Below are 26,044 nucleotides of genomic sequence, written 5' to 3'. Positions count from 1 at the left end.
ACTGAGAAGACATAACATTCTGTTTTTCTTCTATCCGAAGTAGTGCTAAATTTTGAGATTTAGCATTTTCCGCTTGCCAATTCAGACTGGCTTCAGCTGGAGAAATGGACTTTTGTACACCAGTAGCATCTCTAGTATTGGGATTCTTAATTTTCCATACATGTTTTTCATTTTCTTGGATTTTCTCATAATCATGTAATGGAGGAAATTTGAGGAATAAGTTGAGCTTTGGGGATCAAAGGCTAAGCATCCTGGGATGTGATTCCTTTCTGGATCATTTTGATCATCCCATCCTGAAGGGACAATTTCTGAAACAGTGTTTGGGTTTTGAACAACCATATGTTACATAGTAATCCCATTTTCCTGAACTTTCTCCAAGTAATCCAACAGAAGGATCACCTTCTGTATTGTTGTGATGATTTTTTCTTTCTGTTTTTTTTTCTTTGGAAAATCATCTAAATCATTTTCAAGACAAGAAGAGCAATTACAAGAGTCAAACCAATTATGTCCATCAGAAGTTTTCTGTTCATAAATTGGCTTTCCTGTTTTATCAAAAGCAACAACCGGGACTTTTTCAAGCAATCCTTGAAATTGAGTATTCTCTAGTCTGGTTCTTAGTTACTCTTGGAGTCTGAAAATTTATCTGCACAGTTCCATCTGGCATTCTAATCATCCTAGAATTAGATTGCATCAATGGTTGACTTTGATTTTGAAGAGTTTCATAATTTGTCACCCATGTAGATAGAATCAATTCAAGTAACCTTTCTCGAGAGATTTGTCTAGGAATATAATGACAGACAGGTTGGGAATTATTATCAACCTTGATAAACAAGGCTGTATTTTCTTGTTCAAGGGGAAAAGGGGTAACTATGTCAAAAGCATGATTCTGTAATCTATACACCATTTGGTAATGGAGTGTAGCTACAGTGGTCGTTTCAATCTGTTTGGTTCCTGTGATCTGTAACTGGACTTTAAAGGCTGAACTTAAATGACGGTTTTTAATTGGGATATTAAAATTTGGGAAAAAGTTAACGAATATAGTTCCTACATTCAAAGTTGTTTGGACAGTTCCTATACATGCATGCTGGTTTTCTAAAAACCTGGAATCTAGCAAAGCAATCCGGGAAACTGCTTCCATACATTTTCTTCCATGAAAAGTCAAGGCTAGTTTTATGGTTCCAAAGTCAATATGAGTGTAACCATCTCTAAGCCATTGGGGAAATAAATTGCTGGGTAAGGTAATGGTAATGTATTATTCAGATTGGGTGGCAAGTATCTGGTGTTGGTCAAAAGAAGAGGCTTGGACATATTCTTTAATAGCTTCAGGGTTCTTTTTTCCACATAGCTTTTTGATTCTTTTGGTCCAATTTAAACTAGATTTGTCATAAACATGATAAGGAATAATTAACTGAGAATTGGTTTCAGAAAATTTTCTGGGGTATAGGTTATTTCGAAAAGGTGGTTTGTTTTTGAAAACATAGGTCGGAAATTTGTACTCGAAGAAGGGGTACTATCTAAAGAGATTTCTGAAACAGTATCTTTTGCCATTTTAAACCTATTTTAAAATAATTTACTACATTGACTGTATATTTTGAAAAGAAGGTAAGGCCAACTTTCTTTTTTCGTTAACAAGATATGAACTCCAACCATGGCCTTCTCGCCGTCAACAGAGTTCCTGTTATGTTAACTTTCAGAAAGTATTGACAATGGAATAACATCAACACTATAAATCAACCTTTAATTCATACCACGTTTTCTGATGCGAGAGATCCTAGACCAGCTAGGCAGAAGTAGAGCATACAAATCTCAGTATGAACTTTAGAATAACCCAGTCAATATATATGGATTACTCTCATTTTGAGTGGGAGTATGCTAAGCATGGGTACCTAGAGCAGGGCAAGAGTAGGGAGTTGAGCTCTATCTGGGACATAGTGGGCTCCATCACTCTTGCCATGGCTTGCGACTAAGCCTTGGCTGGATGAGCAAACCCGCACCCTAGGCTGGCTCCATTTTCTCCCATAGTGTGCATGGCTGAAGAGTGTCCATGGGTACCTTCTTGATGCGAGATAAAATTACTCTTATTTTTAATTTTTATTCAATTTTAAAATACATATATTTTGATTTTACTTTTAGGGGCATTGCTCACAGGTACTTCTCACGGGTTACCATTCACAAGGGTACAATTATCATTACGAATTTTGTGTTTAAGTTAGGACTTTTGGTCATTTTAATTATTGTATGGATATATATTGTCTTTGAATGCTAAATTATAATATATAAGAGGTGGTAAGGCCATGAGGGGGTAAGTCCATATGATTTTTAGAAATTGAAAAGGGAAAGAAAAGCTTAGACTTTTAGAACCCCAGATTGGCGCGAGGAAGAAACTCTGGGTTTCTCCAAGTTATTGCTTGTGTGGCTCAAAAATCTTGTTGTTTTTTTGTTGTTCTTCAAAATTCCCTACATCACATGTCCAAGACAATTACAGCTAGGGTGGATGTTGTTTGCATAGCCAAGAGATGAAAGAGGCTATTGTGGTGTAGGATGTACAGAGGCTGTGAGAACAAGTACCAAAAGACCTCGGCAATGATATCCTACATAGCATGTGTGGCACTGGTTTCCTCAAATCTAAGCAAACAGCAGTTTTGTGGTCTCCATATGACGGTTCGCATGCATGTGCTAGTGAGACTCCCGACAGTTAGCATGCATGTGCTAGAGAGACTCCCTTGTACATGGAGGAAACCTAAGATACTCCTATACCTTAATTTTTGGTGTGTGCTCTATACCCTAAACTTGTTCTTGGGGAGAGGGGAGAGCCCATAGAATTTAGTACTAATTGTAGACTGTGGCACTTCTATGCCTTGACTATCTTTGATAAGCCAATGAGCCCCTTTACTGGGAGAACAGGTGGGTCATGGGTATGTTGGATTCAAGTAGGGTTTAGATATTGTCATAGGGTAGTCATGGAGAGCCGGGTATAAGGATCTAGTTTCAGTCATAGTTGTCGGGTGCGAGTGCGTTCCTTGGAGGAGTTGGCTTGGGTTCGTAGAACCGTGCATTGTTGGAAGTTCCTTGTGGTTAAGATTGTTGTCTGTACGATCCTATATCAAGGGAGCACGATCTTTGTCATAGGGGAGTGCGATTCCATGAGGAAGGAATCGTAATAGTAAGTTTTAATGGAGTGATGCGTGGGTAAACTGAATCAGTGTGTAGGACTCAGTGCCAAATAGAGAAACATTATATGCACTGCATCATACACTTGAGAACCACAATTCCAACCCACCGGGAATGAGGATCACAATATAGGGATCCACGTTCCATCCACGATCCCTAGCTGGAATCGTGGGATCAAGGTTCCGAAGCAGTCCATGACCTTTCCTAAAAGGTTCCAGCAACTATGGTTTCAGTGCTAGCACATTGTTATAAGGTTTTAAAAGAGGCTTTTCAAAGTGTTTTCAAGAAAATAAAAATGGCATTTATAATCTCCACCTAATCACTATAATCTAGTTTAGAGAATATTTCCTATGGGTCGGACCTAGATTTGACATGCAGTTTGTGTCTCTATGGCCCACATAGTTTGACAATTTGACTAGCATGGAACCCACTAGCCATGGGGCCCACCTCGTTGGTCGAAGGGTCAAAGGTAGTGTTGTGGGGGCCACTAGATGTCCTAGTGGGTGTGTGAATCCAATTTGGAGTCCTTACATGATTTGAATCCATAGAATCCTAAGTGGCTTAGTTTTGTGAATATCAAAGCTTAAATTTATTTTCTCTTCCATTTCAGTTCTTAGGGACATACCTGTCGTTTCCCCATTCATAGGGACATATTTGTCTTTTCTCTTTCATAAAGAACAATATTGTACTCCAGCATATTGTTAAAAATATATAAAAGTTTTTAGACACCACCTGAACACCCCCCCCCCCCCAACCACCCACCCTCTTTCTTTATTATTACCAGTGTTTCAAAAAGCGCTAAGCAGCACCTAGGCAGTCGGGGGGGTCCAGGCCACCCAACGCCTAGGCGATCGCCCAGTACGTAAGTGGCCCAGTAGAAATTTCTTTTTTTTTGGGTTTTTCTCTCTCTAAAATAGGCTCTAATGGGTTTTAAGTCTCAAATGAACCTAAAACCCACAATTTTGCACCTTTAGTATTAAAAAATGACCCAAAAGTACCCTCAACAAGGGGCATTTCAGCCCCTGGGTGGGGCGCAGGCCTTGGGCAGCCGTCTAGGGATATCCGCCTAGGCTTGGGCGATGCGCCCAGGCCTTCTAGACCACCTAAGCGGTGCCCAGGCGCTGAGTGGACCGCTTTTTAAAACACTGCTTATTACCTTCTCTCCCCAATATGGCCCTATCTTCCTCTCTTGCACTCTTACTATCAATAAAACTCTCGCTCACTCTCTTGACATCAATCTATTTCACTTTTCTTTATCACTTTTTTCTTGGCTGTATTTTTAACTTGGTGTCAGTGCAAGAGACCTTGGGATTTTTTTGTTTTCCGAACCCCTAGTGATGTGATATAAACCGTACATAGGTCATCATCAACCATAAGTTCAGAAACCCTAAATCTGAAAAACTGGTATGGTACACAAAAACCCATATTTCTTTGTTGCTTTCAAGCAGTGCTAATTTTGTGATGATGGACTTGAAACCACAGATCTGGTTGGGATGATTTGGTGTTTTAAATTTGTGTTGGAACCGTTTAGTATGCCACATCCATGTTTTTGAGCTGTGACACATAATTCACTGAGGACCCACTTACAGACGGTCTTGGATTTCTATGGAGAGTAAAAACAAGTGGCTGGTTAGTTAATCAGCAAGTTCTTTTATTAATCAGCAAGCCTCGAGTGATTGGTTGTGTTAATCAGCATGTTTCAAGTGATTGCTTGCGTTAAATCTGCAAAAAAAAAAATTTCTTTATCAACAAGTTTCAAGTGGCTGGTTGTGTTAAACAACAACCTTTCTATGGCTTGCACAAGCTGCTTAGTGATCAATAAATCTAATATTAGTGATTCAAAGCACTCCTCTACCACCTCTAATACTCCTAGAGTAAAACCTCACACATGGTTATACATGGATAAACCCTGAATTGCATATTATAAACATTAAACTTGATAAGACAAATAATTTGGAATGGTCGCAATCTGCAAATATGTTTATCAGTGGAAGAAGTACATTGGGATAGATCAATGGCAAAACTATTGAACCTGAAGAAACAAATTCTTCACATGAGAAGTAGCCTTAAAATTTGGCTGTAGTGTCTTCATTGTTACACTCAATACAACCTTCTATTAGTAGGGGTTTTCCATTTCTGCAGACCACGAAGAATATTTGGATTCAGTAACCAAACTTGCTCTCAAAGCAATAATGTGTCCCAAGCAGTGTTCAACTACTCAGGCAAGCCAACCCGGACTCGCCCAAGTAACTCCGGCTTGCCACCCTAGTGAGCCCTAGTATCCCAAGTTTTGGTGGTCAAGCTCGGGATCTTAAAAAAAAAATATTACAAATAAAGTTTTTTGATACTTTATCATATTGGAAAAAATGGGGAAATGTATTGGTCATGAATACTTATTTTTACATTTTTTCCTTCTTTTTGGATTATCTCTAAAATACCACCAGTCACAGATTGAGTTTTTCAAATCAATGTTTTCATTACTTTTTTAACCTCATTAGGATGTTTTTGTTTCATTTTACTTTGAACACATTTATCTTCTTTTTTTTGGGATTTTTTGGTATCTTTTATTTTTTAACACTTTTTGGCCTGCCCATGACTTGCCCAACTCAGGCCGAGTTACTCGGACTCTGGCTGAGTTACTCGGACTCTGGCCAAGTTCCTTGGCCCAGCCCAAGGCTGGGTTTCGGGGCCTAGTCATGCTTTCCTATACTGACCCCAAGTGTACCAACTAAGCAAGAAATATCCCATGAGGCAGAAAGGAAAGGTGGGAAATTAAATCTACCTTTTTCTCGAACCTCAAACACGTACGGATCAACAATAAAGGAGCAAAAGTAAGGTTGTAAATCAAGCCAAGAAAAGGAGTACTTTTTTCTTTCATAAAATAAAATTCAATCCAATAACATCAGCATCCCATAATGTGACATCCCACCTTTTATAAACCGACGAAACCCTAAATTAACTAGCGATCCAAGTAAAACAATTTAAGGCTGTAAGGTACCCGTAAACACTACTAAAATTTCATAAATACTCGTGTGAATCAGAAACCTGTGAACATTAACCATTTGAATAATAACCCATGAACAGTATTATGAATAGTGATATATATATATATATATATATATATATATATATATATATATATATATATATTAAGTGTTGGAGCTTAACCCCACATTATAATTCCTAAAAAATTTAACCACAATAAAAAAAGTAAAAAGTACACCCACCTCAATGATATTAAAAAATAAAATTTAATTTTTGAATCACCCAGCTCTTGATCTCCGTCAATCTCCGATAGGGACAGTGGACCCTTGCAGCATATTTTTCCTTATGTTGTAATCTATGGGAGGAGTTGGATCATTATCAAATATTTAAACCAGCCTGTACAAAAAATGCAAATAATCTGTGGAACAAAACTGTATCTTTTATCCTAGCAAAATTGAACCCTGAGTTTGAGTCAGTTAGGGTTCCATCAATAAACGTCATGTATTCATTTATCCAAAGCGAAGAAAGTAGACAAGTGCCATGCTGCCTAAACAAGTAGTGGATCATTCTGCCCCTAGCCTCAGCCTCATTTGCTGGAAAAGGAACTGTAAAGATTTCTACTCCATCTTTCTCATTAGTTCTCCATGTTCCTGGCTTTGCTACAAACTTAGTGTCTGTCAGTTCCATTACTACGAGTCTAAAGTGTAGTCCAACATTCTTTCCTCCCCAATATGTTTTTCAAAACATGGATGCAATGAAGACAAGTGGCAGTATTCATGAGTTTGGTAGTCTCTACATTCTAGAATTGTCAACCACTGCTTCACAATCTCTTTTGTCCAGCATTAGTATTAATAAAGTTTGGATTTAGTAGAGGCACCTCCGACTTAGTCATTGGTCTCTCCAGTCTAATGAAAATTTTATTTCATAAGTAGTTCACTTCAACTAGTATGTCAGAACTTCAATGTGAAGTCCACGAGCCCTACAAACACGACGTCAATGCAAAGTTTGAACTTTTGAGGGATGTTCTAGAATCAAAAGGTTTAAAAATTAACCAGACTAAGAAAAAATATATAGAATATAAGTTTAGTAATAATAAGAGTAAAAACAAGGCATTAGTTAAGATTGATGGCCAAGAACTACCTAAAAGAAATTATTTCCGGATCTCAGGTCGATAATGCATAAGAATTGAAACATGAGGGAGATGTCATGCACATAATTAGACCTAGGCAAATGAAGTGGAGATGTGCTTCTGGAGTCTTATTTGATCGTCACATATCAATGAAACTGAAGGTGAATCTCTATAGGACAGCTGTAAGACCAGCCGTGCTTTATTGGATGGAATGTTGGGTGGTCAAGAACCTACATATTCATAGAATGAGTGTAGCTGAAATGAGGATGTCGAGATAGATGAGCGGCAAGACAAGAAAGAATAGAATTCAAAATGCATACATCCTAGAACTTAGGGTTAGCTCCAATAGGCAATATGTGGGGGTTTTGTGGCCGATTTAAAGGCCCTAAGAGCGTGTAAAATTATGAATATGGAGATATTGTACTCCAGTGCGAATGTGTTCCATGAGGACCAGAGAAGCATGCTTCGTAATGCCCTTGACTCATCTAGGTTTGACGATCTAGGCCCGGGATGGAGTAATAAAACTCTTTAGCCCTGGGCATAAAGCACAATTGTGGTGGGTTAGTGTTAGCTGTGTGTGGTTGTCGGGGCCTGTGAGGGAAAGGGCCAATCATCATCATAGACATCGCGTAGCATGTACATGTGATAACCATTCTTGGGAAGTGATCCATAGGGGTGTGACGTGTACATTTGCTAAAGAGAGGACCCCCGACCATTATGATAGTGTGCAAGTGACTTGTCCATAGGGGGTAATAAAATCCAAACACTAGGACGTGTTTCCACCATTTATTAGCCAGCTTTGATGGACCTATTGGGTCTCCTGTGTGTGGTTGTCGGGCCTATGAGGGAAAGGGCCAATCGTTATAATTGCTAACGCGTAGCATGTACATATGATAGTCGTGCTTGGGAAATGATCCATAGGGGTGTGATGTGTACATTTGCTAAAGAGAAGACCTTCGTCCATTACGATAGTGTGCAAGTGACTTGTCCATAGGGGGGACTTAAAATCCACACACTAGGACATGTTTCCACCATTTATTATCCAGCTTTGATTGATCAATGACCCTTGTGATATGCTATGGATAATGCGTTCTCTTGCTTTGGTTTGAGAAGATGATTGTGATTGACGTTACTAGCATAGCTGGAGGGCCTCTGTTAATTCACATGTTTCTTGACCAGATGAATTCAATTCCTTTTTAATTTTGTTTAATTATAATTATTTTTTTAAATTATGAGTTTCAAAACTATTTTCTTGTTCCCTTGTCTTGATGGTCCACATTGGTTTTGCGGTACCCTTGAATCACCAACCTTTTAGCTTCTTTACCATTTCACTCTCTCTTTTGAATGTTACCTTTTCACTTTCTCTTCAGCATCATTTAATGTTACAAGCCTTATGCTTGCATCACCTAGCCTCATGCTTGCATCATCAAGCATCATGCTTGCCTCATCTCCTCTTACCTTTCCATTTGTTGCCATCATATGCTATTCGACACCTGCCTCTCTCCACGTTCCCCTCTTTCACTCTCTTATCATACCACGTCTCTAAATGTTATATAACCCATATATAAGGGGCATGTAACATCAAGAGAGGAAAGAAGTAGTATACAAAATAAGGAGCTAGCACTTACAAGAAGACATGCCTTAAAGAGAAAACGGTGATGCATAGAAGAACAGTGAGATATTAAAAGAGTTTGTTCTTGTGTTTGAGGTAAGGCATGAAGGAGAAACATAAAGTTTGAAAATAGGAGAGGTATTTCTCAGATCTTTCAATTTTATTTACTATCAAATTGAGCTCTTATGTCCATGACCAATTTGACAGTGAGATCAGTATATTAATGTTGTGATTTTGAGCGAGTTTCTGAGCATGCAACTCAGTAACTCATAAAGACTTTGATCTAGCTGTATCTTGGGGATGTGTTCACTAGGGACCCTATTGCATCTCGGAATTGTACCAGGTATAGGTGATCAACACTTAAAAGAAAGTGAGCTCCTCTCATGCCTGCTAATCCTCAACATCCATTGTCACTAAGTATAACGTCTAAAACCTGATCCTCTACAGGAATTCGACTGGTTCAACGACCGTTTTTATTGCCTGATATTACTCCAAAATCTATTCTAATTCCTACGGGAATCCAACTGGTACTAGGAGTGTTTTGGTAGTTATCTTCCGACACTAATTCTGGATAAGGGAAAGTGCTGCCGAATTTTCGGGAATAGGGTGACAATGAAAACTGCAAAAAACCTAACAATTTATTTGAATTATGGAGCACTAAAATGAATTATTAAATTTTTCTATATATTTTATTTTCCCAAGATGAATTTTTATGGGCTTAAAAATGCATTTTTAGACATTTAACAATGCAGAGCAATTTCAGAACAATCAAATTGTCTTTTAAAATTTTTCTGACGGCATTAAAATTGTGGGGTTACGTGGGGATATGGGCCCCACATCTTGGGAGGCCCACATGATGGCCTGTGGGGCCAACGAGGGGCTTCTACGAACCCATACTAGAAAAGGCTAACCAACAAGCAAAGTTCACTGGAAAAGGAAACACAAAGCCAAACACATATGGCAAAGACAAGAAGAATAAATCCAACATGAAGATTTTTGTTATGGTATTCGAGCCTACCAGACCCATTACAGCAGAGACCACAATTGCCGCCAAAGCAGACTGCACAGAAAAAGTAACATGTTACCATAAAGAAGTATATAAAAACATATCCTATGAAGTGCAACATATTTTTATATTAAAATAATATCAAGAAAATTGAAAAGACCAATGATTTTGGATGGCTTGGATTGCAACATACTTTTGCAATAAGATGTAGCATTAAGTTTTTTCTAAAAACAAATACTCTCGATGGTAGATGTTAACCAACAAGCAAAACACATCATCTAGAAAACTGAGACATTCAAGGTTTAGCTGCGTGAATGAAGCATATCCATCTTGCCAGAAAGTAAATGAAACATATGAAACAAAAATAAATAAAACTAGAGTTTTTCTTTGATCTTGCACCTGAGGAATGTCACTGAACAAAGGTGTCAAGAACAGGAGGGCACATCCCACAATGATTCCCATAATAATTCCAGATAGACCTGTCTTTGCTCCGCTTTCATTATTAACAGCTGACCTAGAAAATGATCCTACAAATCAAACCAAACTACAAAATAGGTAAAAATCTATCCAAAGGTTCCAGTTTTGTGATGCACACACGTTAAACGACAGTGTAAATTATGCATCTTTCCCAATTACAGTGGCGGGTAAATCATGTCATTTGAGAATACCAACTCACAATTTTACCTGTTGTTGGGTATGCTGAGAAGAATGAACCACAGATATTTGCTACACCAAGGCCGAATAACTGAAAAGAAACTTTATAAGATTTTGGCAATTGTAATAATCATGATAGACTCATCACAAAATAAACTCAATAAAGAGAACACTACAAAAGTACTTAGATGAGATACAACCAATTATGCATCATACTATTCAAACGCATTATTGTCCCAGACAACTAAATGCTTTCCATGAGATCAAATAGAATCAAACAATTTAATTATCATATAAAATATAAATCCTTAAGACAATGTTCAACCAAAAGCCCTGATTTCAGAAAGTTTTGGTCATAAGTGCTGAGGATTTTCACTAAACAGAAAAATTGAGCCACACAAAATACTCAAAGACGCCCATGATCATAAAAAATAGGACCTACGGTGATGCAACATTTTATAGGGTGTATCAATTTGTCCCCACATTCATTTGGCACTTTCGCGGGCTCATTTTGAAGATCTCATCGAGCGCTACAACTTTTATACTAACAAATCTCTTACAGATAGTATGGAATAGACAACTTAGAAGATAGTATGCAGATCATATGGAATAGACAACTTAGAAGATAGTATGCACCACCATGGTCATATGGCGTCAGAAGGATGAAGAAGGATGGAGCTCCAAAGTGCAGGGCCTGGAGGCCTCTCTCCCTTTCCCTATTTAAGTAATACTCATAAGATGTCTGTATAGAAATGAGGGCGAGCAAGGCTTTAAATAGAAGTGTGGTAGTATGACAATTGTGATTGAATAAATCTAAGTTGTTGATGCTATTCATCTATGGCACCTGAGAGGGCTATGATCCTAGCCATTTATCCATGTCTAGCCATCAAGATCAATAGCTATAATTACACACCTTTATCACTCTATAAAACCCTAGATCAAGATATATTTATGAAAATAATAAAACACCAAAAAGAATAGGGGCATGCCCTTATGGTAATTTGGAAGCTCTATTTTATAAAGTACTACAATTAAGATAATTTTCATTTAGAAGCCCATTACAATGTGCCATTTAATGGAATTCATATGAGCTTAGCCAGTAGGATTAAGCCACCTAAACAAGTGAGTCAAGGTAGTATTCCCATCAAATACCTAGGGCTTAGATAAAAATATCATGGCTAGCCCTCACCCCTAAGCACATATGATCAAACCCACATGTGTGGTAAAACCCCATGTGATAATTGAAAACAATTAAGTTATAAAAATAACTTTATTTAGAACATTATAACCAAAACGAACAAACATAACTTCAAAATACGATGCCCCCTATAGTTTGACATCATCACCTACGTGGGGCCGTGAGGTGCCACATGGCCACCCTATGGCCACTTGGGTGCCATGTGGGCCCCCACTAGCAGACCTTCCATGGAATAAGCCCCAAACAAATTTGAAATACTTACTTTAGACTCCGAAAAATTCTGAAAAATTCCAAAAAATTTCTAAAACATTTTCCTCCAAAAATGCTCATTTCACTTCAAATTAAAATCAGATAATTGATCAATGAGATCCCTAGGCTGAAATCTAGGTATCAGAGTACTCCACTGAGTTAGTCCATAATGGTGATCCATTATCTCGAAATGACCCACAAGCCTATACTGAAAGCTTCAAAAAGGGGATCTAACACAACATATATAGTTTTAAATTTTTCTTATCATCACCAACTATAACACTTACAATGGTCTAAATACAATTAAATCAACTCAAATTAAACCAAATAATCAACTAAAAGACGTTCTCACTTGCAGCCACTAATTACAAGATCTTTTATTCAATAAATAAAAACAACATACAATGCTTATGAGAATAGAAATTACAAAAGACCATAAGACTGCAAAGTACAAAGAAAGATGCCGAAGATTACTTCAACCGGACCTAGTACACCCCATTTTGGGTTTTTTCCTCCAATGGCACACGAGATCAATAGTCTATTTTAGATCTACAAAGTATGGGAAGCCTAGGCTACAACCCTTTAACAACATGATAGCAATGGAACATAACTAACCTAGGTATCAATGCCTTAGAGATGGTATGGGTGTGTCTCCTTCTTGCACCAAGCTTGGGGCATGCCCCTTCTTACTATCTAAATATGCTAAGGGAGAGATGAGAGAGAGATCTTAAATGAGAGAGAAATATGAAGACGAAGATGTAGAGATTTAGTGGAGATAGGGCCCTTATTTATATATTCTTTTTAGGGCTAGGGTTTCTTAGAGTTAGCTATACTTATGGAGATTAGATCCAGACCATTGATCATAGGAGACCTGTGCGGTCAGAGATTTGAACCATCAATCCTTAGATCAATCATTATGATACAAAAGAAGGTGCTAGAACCTTATCCTTCAGTTTCCTAAACCTAATCCCATCAATAGAGAAAAATAATATTATACTTTAATTTTCCACAATCTTCTTACTCGTATCTTCTTTGGATATTCAAACTACTCAAAACATAAAACTTTCCATAACAATTAACTTGATTGAATGCCTTGAATAACAAGGCCTTGAAATAAGGAAAGTATGCCCACTATGTGGTGAGTGCCTCTCATGGGGCTCCCAATTGGGCCCCATGCACAACCCATGGTGGGCCCTCTATGGGCTCCCATGTAAATAATGATTTATAAAATTATAAAATTGATTTTTAGAATATCAAAAATAAGCATTATTTCTCTTTGAATATTTAAATACTTAAAATTCAATATTTCTCAATTTATAAATTAATTTTGTGGAAATAAAATATCTAGAGCCTTCTAAAAATTTAAATAATCAATTTAAAAATCCTTTATGATGAAAATAATTAATTTCAGATAATTTTGATGGGAATTTGATCCAACTCGGATTAGGAATTATAAAATTGTTGAAGCACCTCATCTTCTACTGTGGACTATAATCCATTCTTGTTTTCTAAAAACTAACCCAGTAGTTCCCATGACCCACAAACCACTGCAAAGTTTCATGATTAGGCTACAAAAATCAGCCAATAAGCAAGGGGACACAATCTATATCTACAGATTACAGGTTCTCCTAAAGACCAATCCAAAGTCATACAAACCTGATGCAACCACAGTTCTATGGTGCATACGGGTTATCTCTCACAAACGTATATACTTCACTTTCAACGGTGATTCATTTTCTCAATACGGCTATCATATGTACATGTCATGTGATGGTTCAATGATGAGGCTTTGGCCCTCATCTCTAGAGGCCTACCATCACACATAACAGTCACACTGTCTGTTGGCTCACTATCCTTCTCATCAAGGGATGACTCTGCTAACTCTCATCAGTTTTGCTCTATGCCCAAGTAATAAGGGTTTTCCAAATCGATTGGCCTAGCACGTCAAGCCATATTTGAGTACAGGCAAATAGCATTTGCCTATCTCGATCCAATAGGACCATACTCCCATTGAATTTATGCTCAACTATATCAAAATATTGATTACATGCTCTCATAAGGCTTTTAATGGCCACAGAAACCCAACATCTCCCACTATTCCTTTGAAGGCCTTACAATTTATCTTCCTCACTTTCTCACGGCCCCATCTCTTTCACATGTTTTACAAAACCAATGCAGCTAGCCCCTTTCTAAGCAGGTCTGCAAACCATTACCTCTGTAGGTATGTAAATGATCTTGATCTCTCCATATTGCACCTCATTGCGCAAATGATAATAGCAGGGCTTTATGTGCTTGGAATTTTTATTGAATCGTGCCTCCTTTGACACACATATTGCGGCCGTGTTGTAGGAGAAGATTCTCATGCAGTCACATCGTAAGGGCTCAAACTCAAGCCAATTAAGAAACTTCTTAATCCATACAACGTCCGGCTACCATGCAAACATGTCACATACTCTGACCTCATGGTGGCTAACGCTACCACATCTTGTTTCTTCGACTTCAAAGAAACGGTCCCTCCTCCAAACATGAATACATATCCAGATGTGGACTTCGCACCATCTGGATTTCTTTAGCAACTCGCATCAGATTATCCACTAATAGAAATTTCAATCCGACCCCATAGAGTTCACACACAAGGTTCTCCTTTTCCTTTTCTTCAAATCCCTCAGGTTGTTTCATGTAGATTTCCTCTTCTAAATCCTCATTTAGAAAGGTTGTCATTACATCCATTTGATGGACCTCAAAGTCAAAGTGGGCTGCTATAGCTATCAAGATTCTAATGGATGGAAACTTCGTAACTGGAAAAAAGGTTTCCTCATAGTCTACCCCTTCCTTTTGGGTGAATCCCTTCGCTACTAGCCTAGCTTTGCATTTTTCTAATTTCCCCTCTAAGTTCAGCTTTTTCTTGAAAATCCACTTGCATCCTATTGCCTTACAGTTTTGAGCTTGAGGTACTAGTTCCCAAATATGGTTTTGATTTATGGAATGGCATTCATCTTTAATGGCTTTAACCCTATAGTTCCTTTCAGGACAGGTTATGGCTTCTTGATAACTGGCAGGCTCATGATCTGGCTCATCCCCAACCGTCTCATAATATTCCCCTAGATAGGTGAAAAAATACAGGTTGTCTACCAATTCGGTTGCTTCTCCTAACTGGAGATTCCGGTTCTCAAGCCTTAACCTTGTCACTAGCCTCCTCAAAGAGATCAGCTCGCTTGTAACTTGCTTTTGTTTCAAGAAACTCATTCTCAAATAAGTGGGCATCTCGGCTCTCAATTCGGTTGCTTCTCCAAACTGAAGATTCAGGTTCTCAAGCCTTAACCTTGTCACTAGCTTCCTCAAAGAGATCAGCTCGCTTGTAACTTGCTTTTGTTTCAAGAAACTCATTCTCAAATAAGAGGGCATCTCGGCTCTCAATTCGGTTGCTTCTCCTAACTGGAGATTCAGGTTCTCAAGCCTTAACCTTGTCACTGGCTTCCTCAAAGAGATCAGCTCGCTTGTAACTAGCTTTTGTTTCAAGAAACTCATTCTCAAATAAGTGGGCATCTCGGCTCTCAATAGCTGCCCCATTTTCAAGGACGAAGAATCGATACCCTTACCATGGCCAGGGTAGCCGATGATTACTGACTTGATGGTTTTGGGATCTAGTTTTATATTATTTTGGTGTGGGATTAAGACATGGGTAAAACAACCCCACACTCTTAGGTGATCAAGGGACGGATTAGTCCAAATAAATATCTCGAGAGGAGTAAGAGCAGCAGCTTTGGTGGGAATCTGATTCAGGATAAAACCTACCATCAATACTGCTTCTTCCCAAAAATCAAGGGAGAGTTTTGCATGTCGCATCATGTTTCTCACCATTTCTACCAAGGTCCTATTCCCCCTCTCAGCAACTCCATTTTACTGCGGTGTGTAGGGCATGGTGTATTAGTGAATAATGTCATGCTCCCCACACGGGTCCCCTAAGAGTTCAAAGGAGTACTCACCGCCCCTATCGGTCCATAGGAGTTTGATTTTCAGATTTGTTTGGCTCTTTACCTCAGTTTTGTATTCTTTGAATTTTTCTAATGTTTCGGATTTCATGTGCATCAAGAACATGCGGCCATATCGCAAGTAATCATCAACAAAAGTGATGAAGTATCTCTTGCAGCTTTTGGTATCCAAATTCATAAGACCGCAAATGTAGTTATGAATGATTTCTAATACACTCGATGCTCTTTGTGCCTTGGTGGAATTTTTCCTTGTTAATTTTTCTTGCACACACGACTCACATACTTTTGAGAAGCCTCCTTTATAATTATGAAGGATTTCATCTTTTCTTAATCTTTCCATTCTCATAAAACTTATGTGCCCTAATTACATATGCCATAAGAAAGCATCCACATCATTCGAAGAAGAGACACAAGCAATATCGTCTTTTATTTCAATTGAATAGAAACCGTCCACAAATTGCCTGGTCATAATAATATCATTGCGGTTTTTCACAATCACCTTATTTTTAGAGAAAGTGGTGATAAAACCAGCCTTAGCCTTCTTTGGAACCAAAACCAAACACTTCCTCATGTCAGGAGTATAGAGTACTTGCTTTAGGATCAAGACATTTCCACTCTTTATCTCAAGAGCAAGATCACCAAGATCCAGAATGTCGGTCTTTTGATTGCCCCCCATGAACATGTGTTGGTCACCTGGAACCACAAGAGTAAAAGTACGGAAGTCATCCTTGGTGTTTGTCATGTGAACCATAACTCCCGAATCAACACACCAAGACATACTCTTAGGGTCGGCAAGCAATGTTTCGAAGACCACACATGACAGTTCTTTGTTTGCCCCAGGATTTTTGTTGAACCAACAGTATAGAGATTTAGTGGAGATAGGGCCCTAACTTATAGATTCTTTTTAGGGGTAGGGTTTCTTAAGGTTATCCATCCTCATGGATATTAAATTCAAACTATTGATCATTGGAGACTTGTGGGGTGAGAAATCAGATATATCCAATCTTTAGATCATCCAGCATGATTCGAAAGAATGTGCTAGAACATCATCCTTCAGCTTCCTAATCATAATCCCATCAAATAGAGAAATACAAAAAAACAATATCATACTTACTTTAATATTCTATAATTTTCTTACTCATACTTCTTCAAATATTCAAACTACATAAAACATAAAACTTTCCATAACAATTAACTCGATTAAATGCCTTGAATAACAAGTCCTTGAAATAAGGAAAGTATGCCCACTACATGGGTCGTGCCCCTCATGGGACTCCCAAGTGGGCCCCATGCACAACCCATGTGATCCCAGGGCAGGCCCTTTATGGGCCCCATGTAAATAATGATTTATAAAATTATACAATTGATTTTTAGAATATTGAAAATAAACATTATTTCTCTCTGAATATTTAAATGCTAAAAATTCAATATCTCTCAATTTATAAATCCATTTTGCTAAAATAAAATATCTAAAGACTTTTAAAAATTCAAATAATCAATTTAAAAAGCATTTAACATCGAAATAATTAATAAAAATAATTTTGAAGGGAATCGGATCCAACTTGGACTAGGAATTTTAAAATTGCTGAAGGACTCCATCTTCTACTGTGACTATAATGCATTCTTGCTTTCTCAAACTGACCCAGTAGTTCCCATGACCCACAGGCTACTGCGGGGTTTCATAATTAGGCTACAAGTCGGCCAATAAGCAAGGGGACACAATCTAAGTCTATAGATTACAGGTTCTCCCCCTAGAGACCAATCCAAAGTCACACAAACTTGATGCAACCACAGTTCTATGGTGCATACGGGTAACCTCTCGCACATGTATATACTTCACCCTCAACGGTAACTCGTTTTCCCAATACGACTATCATATGTACATGTCATGTGATGGTTCAATGATGACGCTTTGGCCCTCGTATCTAGAGGTCTACCATCACACATAAAAGGTCACACTGTCTGTTGGTTCGCTACCCTGGGCAACTCCGAGCTCATCAAGGGATAACTATGCTAACCCTCATCAATTTTCTCTATGCCCAAGTAATAAGGGTTTTCCAACTTGACTGGCCTAGCACATCAAGCCAAGTCTGAGTACGCAAATAGCATTTGCCTATCTAGATTCAATAAGGCCATACTCCCACTGAGTTTATGCTCAACTATATCAAAATATTAGTTACAAGCTCTGATAAGGACTTTAATGGTCACAAAAATCCAACATGTACTCCGCAGTTTGACAGGAACACATAATATGGCTTCACCAAAATCACCCCAATCAAGGTCCCAACATTTTCAGATCTAAAGGGATTACAGGTGCACCCCTGGGGACAAAGTAGTGCTTACATACAAGGGTCCTCACAAGGCACATGTACGCTAGCTCTTCTTAGATGGATCATACACATCAGAAGAGTGGCTTCCTATGCAACTGTGACATGTTGTAAGTATTAGGCTTATGTGACCATTAAAAGGCCTTACGAGAGCATGTAAAACTATGACTATAGTGATATGATAACTCTAGTGGGAGTATGGTCCAAAGGGAATAAAGGATTATGGTCCAGAGGGGCAAAAGTTGGCAATATTGATGCCAAGACTCAAACGAGGCTTGACAAGCTAAGCCGAGTTGAGTTCTAAAACCCAATGCCACCTGAGCATATAGCACAACTGAGAAGGGTTTGCAGGTCCCTTTATGAGGTCGGAGAGATGCCCAGGGTAGTTGGCCAAGGACTTTATGACCCTTATGTGTGATTGGTAGGACTGAAGGGATAAGGGCCAAACCGTCATCATGACCATCACCTGCATGTATATATGATAGCCGTATTGGAAAGTAAATAACATTGAAGGTGTTGCATGTACATGTATGAGAGATACCCTCATACACCAATTGCGATGTGTGTGCACACGTCTATGTGATCTAGGCTTGTCCCTAGGGCAAAGTCCATAGACTACGATTGTGTTCTCATCACCTATTAGCTGGCTTTGGCCATCCAATCATGAACCCCTGCGATCAACTGTGGGTCATGGGAACTACTACGTCAGTTTGAGAAAGTGAGTGTGGATCATAGCCACTAGTAGAGATAGAGCGCCTCAATATTTTCGCACTTTCATTAGAGCAGTTGGATTCGATTCCTGTCAAATTAATTTTGAAATAATTAAATTTTGTTTTCAGAATATTAAAATAATTTTTTAGAAGTCCCTAAATACTTTATTTTATCACAATTGACATTTAAATAAGCTAAAACTGAATTTTCTGGTATTTAAATATTCAGAGAAGAAAATAAATTATTTATTCTTTTCTAAAATCATTTTAATACTACTAAAATAATTAAATTGTAGGGGGCCCATTATACACTACCGGCCCACCATTCTAGCCCATAATTGATGGGGGCGTGGGGCCACTATGCCCCCATAGAGTGGGACACCCCACTCCTTTCACTCTTTCCATTTTATGCTGGCTTGTGTCATAAGCCATGCATTGATTTGAAATGAAATAGGAAAGTTCTAAAAAGAGGCCATTTGATTTTCAAAAAAAGCATGCGTAGAGATTGATTGAAAATAAAAGGAAAGTACAACATAATTTCTCTACACTTAATATTGGATGGGATTAGATTAAGGAAGCTAAAGGATAAGATTCTAACACCTTCCATTAGATCATGATGGATGATTTATGAATTGTATTGTTAAGATCTCTCACCCCACAGGTCACCTATGACCAATGGTCTAGATGAAATCTTATAAGGATACGAAACGCTAAGAAACCCTAACCCTAATCGTACTTCTTTATATGCATTTCATTGGGGGTTTTCAATTTACATCCCCAGACTTAAGCTTTCTCCCTCTCTCTCTCCCTCCCTCAAGGTGGCACACCACTCGCTCTACCTCAACTCTTTTCTCTCTCTCATAGAAAATAAAAGAAAAAAGGAGGCACACCCTAAGGGTTTTAGAACACATAGAAAGGGGGCACACCCCACATAGATGAGTAGAAGAGAAAACCTATTTTGTGTACTTGTTCCTTGAGAATGAGTAATAGGGTTTGGGCATAACTTCCCATTTGTTGAGATTCAAGAAAGACCTAGATCCCGTACACCATTGATGGGGGAGACCCGGTGTGAGGTGTACAAAGTCGTCCTTGGGGGTAACTTAGGCCAGGTATTCGGTAATTCTAATGGCTCCATGTTTCTTGATTCTTCATGCATTGTATTTTTGTTTGATTGTATTTTATGCAAGAGAAGATCCTAGATTGTGTCAGGGTTTATTTTTGAACAAATATTGTGATTTGTGGACATATGCAAGTGTTCAAACCTCTATTACAAAAGAAAAAGAGAAAAATTTTAAACTATACATACTGTGTTATCACATAGTCCTCCATTCAATAGGGTGGTCTAGTGTCAGGGTACCAGCTCATGTCCCATGAGCCATGACCATCCTATATAGGGCTATTACTCTGAAGATACACAGGTTCTAATCTCTTTTGGGTTCTCTTAGCCCTAGCTAACACAAACCATCCATGAGGCATATAATCTCATCAAGTCCCTAACTGGAGGTGACCGCAACACCTCCATAAGTGATCTCTCTCTCTTACACCCATATACTCTCATCGCCCTATGTGCTCAGCGTATGTGATTCTGGGCCCTAGTGCTCCAAGCACCTAGAATCATGTTCTCTCACTTACTCCCACTGCTTGGTTTTAAGGCCTTCAAATGACGTAACTACAACATTCTCCAACTAGGCCTTTTGAGGCTCTATACTCGTGTCAGATTCTCTCACGCTCTTAAGGTTCCATACACTCGATATAGATATTGTACAAGCATCCTCATGATAATAACAATGATACTCAATATTAACTATCACATAAACCATAATCTAAAATATCACATAAACTATCACAAGTGATCGATATCATTTATACACATTATACTCGTAAATCAAACCACACATAATCCATATATCAACATGCCATGTCATACTCATGATAGTACTCCATATGATAATTTCGTAAAGGCCTATGCAAATGCAATCCCCATTTTTGAAAATCACATTTTCGCAAATCCATATCATGCTCATATTAGTCATTCTCACGGAGAAACCTCGGATGAAGATGATGATATTTCTTTTTCCCCATCCACTGCAAGGATTCCCTGCCATAACATACTTGCAAATACTACCTGAACTATAAAAAATATGACGATGCAAGACACGATGGGTTTAAATCATCTCCATAGGTAGTTGGAAGCCCTTAAATGAGGCATATAGCCCTTATAAATTAAAAAGCCACAAGGCACCTCTTTTTATAGGGTTGTAAGCCCCATTATAGGGCTTCTTTTTTTTTTGGGTAGTCCCATTATGGGGCTTTCTATAAAGGAGGAACACAAATCCCTTCTCCCTAAGGCGGTAGCAAGCCCCATAATTGGGTGCCCCATTTTATTGGGCTGCAAACTTCACAATGGAGCATGCAATAAAAGAGAGAGGATCCATTCCTACATCTCATTGGTGTCTCTAAACAATGCCACTCACTGTTTTTTAGGGCTAAAATATTAGTGTCAAACTAGACCTCTTTAAAATTCGAAAGGGACCATTCATAATCCCAACTTTAATCCCTTTGGTGGTAACACAAAACATATATATAGAGGAAGCATGTGCATATGAACTTTCTTATAATAATTGTGTTTCTTTAAGATAAGATCATCTGCACAATTGAAAAACAAGTACAAATGCAAAGCATGTGTTAAAAGTACACTTATGTCTATATCAACATTTTATTTTTCTTTTATTGGTCTACATCAAGATTCATTTTGAACATCTTTCATGCATTAAAATTTTATAGAATGTATCCTACAAGCATATATATGGACTATGGAGTTCTCAAGTATTTTTGCGATCTTGGTGGTGAGAATACTTATACCAAGAAATAAGCTCATGGTGAGACCTGAAGTTACAGTTAGCATGCAGTCATTAAAACGAACTCACATCTGCCAAGCAGTTTTCAAATGTTACAGAATTGAAAGGCATCAAAATAAAACTAATACAAACAAAACAAAAACTGTAAGGAAACAAGCATGAAAAGCAATGCAGTTATGCTACTTCATTACAAGTTATGATTTTCCATTTATCCTCGTTCTTCACAAGATTAGTCATATTATCAAAACGAACATAATGATCATTAAATATCAAAACAAACACGGTACCACCTAGATCAAAGTGCATCATTAAAAATTTGTTTGAAACATCAAAACATTCTAGAACTAAAAATAGAAACAAAATTATCACTAATTAACAAAACATAATATCATCATGTGTAAAGTAATGATAAAATGACACAAGAAGTTCTTCCCATTTATACCTCTTGATTCGCATCTAACTCATATCCATTTTTAGCAGCCAAGGCTTTCGCTATTCCCACAGATTCCTTCCATAGAGAAAACTTAACTTAAGATACTTGAAGGAAAAAGATAAAATACTACAAGAAAAAAATAAATTTAGCACAATCCTTTTACCAATATAGCCACTCCAGTAATTAGAAATGTTGTAGCAATCAAATTCTTTGCATATCCAAACTTTCTAGGAATGGAAAATTTTGGAAGGCCTTGGGGTATATCTCCAACCTACAAAGGAAAAGAGGAACATGATATTCCCAAGTTAAACTCATAATTAAGACAATTACAACTAACACAAGAACATAATTGACATCGTTCCCATTATTAGGAAAATGAACTATGATATGATTATCAATCCATAAAAGAGTAAAAAGCACCCAAAACAGATCATGAAATCTATTTGAATGTTAGATTAAATGCAAAAGAGGTGTCCCTGATAGTTCCAGAACAACAAAACAGTGAAAAATTACCAATTGTTAACAACGAAAATAGAGAAAGTGGTTACCGATGAGAAAAAAAACATTGGCGGGGGAAAGTTGTTGTGAAAGTGAATACTGGCTCCTAGTTGACATGTAATTGTATTTTTAGCCCCTAAATGGCCTAATGACTAATTTGTCCTTCTTTCCCCTAAAGGGAACTTCTGTCCTCAAGTTAGGCCTCACTTAACCTTCTCTCTTCCTCCTCTCTCGAAGTATCTCTCCCCTTCCCTTTCCTCCTAATCAAGCCATTGATCAATATGTTAATTCTCCTTTCTCCTCCTCTCCTTTCTTGCTGCTGTATTTTTAACTTGGTACCAGGGCAAGGTTACTTCGAGAGGTTTCTTTTCAAACCCTAAAGCATTGATTTGCCCACTCGAAAATCTCCAAAAGCCAAATGGTAAGAAACCCTAGAACTAGAAAATGTATGGAATAAAAAAACTCTATTTTTTGCGGTTACCTCTTTGAATTTTTGTTGCAGGTTCAAAAACCCTAAATCTGGTTGGTGTGGTTTGATGGTGTTAAATTCAGTGTTGAACCCCTTAAATGGATCAAACCCTTGCCTGTGAATTGTGAAACTCAATTTTCTTTGAGCTCTTGTATGGATGATCTCAGGTCCCTATTTGAGGTTTTCTTGAGTAGTTGCCTGTGTTGATCAGCATGTTCCCTTGGTGGTTCTTATGTAGTATTTTGGTCAATATGTCCAATATGAGTGATTCTAGACACTCTTCCACTGCCCCTAGTATTTTAGGTTTAACCTCCCATATTGAGTATTCATGGACATAACCTGGATTGAAATTACTACTGTCAAACTCGATGGGAAGAATTATTTATAGCGGTCGCAATCTACAAAAAATTTCATTGGTGGAAGAGGCAAAGTTGGGGTATATCAATGGTAAGATTACTGACACCGAAGAAACAGATCCTTCAAATGAGGAGTGGAAACTAAAAATCCAACCATAAATTATTAATATTACACTCCATGCAACCATCAATTAGCAGGCGTTTTTTGTTTCCTAAAACTGCGAGAGGGATTTGGGACTCTGTACACCCAAATCTCTATAAGCAAGAATGTGGCTCAAGTGTATTGAGGAAGGAAAGTTTCCATTCAATAGGGAAAGAGGTCGGAGTTGGACCACTATCAAACGTTTAAACCAAGCATGTAAGGCAGATGCATAGAAATACAAAGGGGTTGTACAACAAAATTGAATTTCTGAGTTCTTGGAGGGATTGAACCAAGAATTTGAATTAGTCCGAGTTCAAATACTCAATAGGGATACTCTTTCGTCGCTTAACCAAGTATATTTCTTTGTCCAAAGTGAGGAAAGTCAAAAACCTGTCAAGTAGCCTAGTCAAGTACTTGATTGATCTACCCTTGCTTCAACCTCATTACCTCCTAGAAACAACAGGGAGAGTGGGACTCAGAAATTTAGAGAAAGGAGGCAGAATGAAGGAGATAAAAGTAAGTTAAAGTATGACCATTATAGTAGAAATATTTATAGAAAGGAAACTTGCTGGGACCTGATTGGTCAGACAGCTAAATTCAACCGTCCAAGTCAGTTTAATGCTTACAAGGCTTCTTCCACTGGGAATTCAGCTGCTGCTAGTACAGAATATAATCCAATCTTCAGTATCTACTCTCAAAGAGAAGATACCAGTCTCCAAACAGGAGATTGGGAGTCTTCGTCCATTGTTCGTACAATTAAATGGCCCATCGACAACCTCTGCTTCATCTTTTACACACAATCCGGTACTCATACTTCTGCAAATCATGCCTCCCTTGCTCCATCTGGACAATCCTGGATTATTGATTCATGTGAATATGATCACAAGATCAGTATGTCTTCCTTGTTATCTTCATATTCTCTTTGTTTCGGAAGAGACAAAGTTAGGATTGTTGATGGTCTTCTTCCTCTATTGTTTGTAAAGGAACTGAAAATGTTTTTCCTTAAATGACATTGTCATATGTTATTCATGTTCCCAGCTTTGCTACAAACTTAATGTCTATTAGTAACATTACCAAGAGTCTAAATTGTAATGTAAAATTCTTTCCTTTTCATTGTATTTTTCAGGATGTGGATACAAGAGATGACTGGCCGTGTCATGAAGCTGGTGGTCTCTACATTCTAGACTCCGTAACAACTACTTCTCAAGCCCTACAGTCTAGTGCCAATGTTAATAAAGATCGGATTTCTCAATGGCATTTGCCACTTGGTCATTTGTCTTTCAGTACTTAAAATTTTTGTTTCCTAAATTGTTTATCACTACTGGTATGTCTGAGTTTCAATGTGAGATTTGTGAGTTGTCAAAACATTTTAGAAACTCTAATTTACAAAGTAATAACAAAAGAAAGGTTTCTCAGATATTAAAATATATTGAAGTTCCAAAGGTCTTTAAGGTCTCTCATAAGATGATTCTTGCTCAATTTGATACTAAGCATAAGGTACTTAATCTGACCATGGTCATGAGCTAAAGTCCTATTTGGATGAGCAAGAAATAACACATCAAAATTCATGTACTTCTACACCACAACAAAATAGTGTAACCAAAACAAAGAATAGACATCTTTTAGAAGTCCTGCTCTCTAGTCTCTCCTTGAGTATAAATGTACTGAAGAAATTCAGGTCCAAGATTGTGCTCACTGTATCTTATCTTATTAATTGGATGTCATCTAGTGTTTTAGACTACAAGTCCCCATCTAAACTTCTTTGTCCTATTTCCTAAAGTTTTTTGTTGTGTTTGTTTTGCTCATGTTCTAGGTCCGTACCACACAAGATTGGATCCAAAATATGCAAAATGTATCTCCTTGGTCATTCATTTTCTCAAAAGGGTTATAAATGTTATGATCCAATATTAGGGAAGAAATTTATCTTAATGGAAATAACCTTTCTTGAGTCTACTCCTTTCTTTCCCACCTCTCTTCGGGGGGAGTACAGTATGGAAGAGAGTCCTCTGGTCCATTTCCCATCCCTATTATTTCTGACTTTGGTACTCATAAGGACAATGAGGGGAATTCTTATGATGCTGAAAACGGAGAATTAAAGGTCTATACTCCACACAAAAGCAAGTGGACACCATCATAGCTGATAGACCACCACGCCAATTGTATACCTCCAATCCAGGTAATATTTCCAAACCCCAATGTGATGATTCAGATCTTCCCATTGTTCTATGCAAAGTTAGATCAAGTTGTACAACACA

General features: G+C 37.9%; 1 protein-coding gene across 2 annotated transcripts in view; it reads right to left on the bottom strand.

Annotated features, from left to right (window-relative positions):
• LOC18434131 (putative sulfate transporter 4.2) overlaps nt 1-26,044 on the bottom strand; it is a 118,032-nt gene that overhangs the window by 51,993 nt on the left and 39,995 nt on the right. For both annotated transcript variants that reach the window (XM_006844199.4, XM_088874523.1), the window contains exons 7-11: nt 22,488-22,595; nt 22,334-22,399; nt 10,588-10,648; nt 10,303-10,430; nt 9,916-9,957 (exon numbers count right to left, since the gene is read on the bottom strand). In XM_006844199.4, the coding sequence (XP_006844262.1) occupies nt 9,916-9,957; nt 10,303-10,430; nt 10,588-10,648; nt 22,334-22,399; nt 22,488-22,595 (405 nt within the window). The remainder of the gene's footprint in view (nt 1-9,915; nt 9,958-10,302; nt 10,431-10,587; nt 10,649-22,333; nt 22,400-22,487; nt 22,596-26,044) is intronic.

Source organism: Amborella trichopoda, chromosome 8 (genome assembly GCF_054954075.1).
Source record: "Amborella trichopoda isolate Santa Cruz 75 chromosome 8, AtrichopodaSantaCruz75HAP2 v2.0, whole genome shotgun sequence".
NCBI classification, from domain to species: domain Eukaryota; kingdom Viridiplantae; phylum Streptophyta; class Magnoliopsida; order Amborellales; family Amborellaceae; genus Amborella; species Amborella trichopoda.
This window is presented reverse-complemented; position numbering and strand designations above follow the sequence as displayed.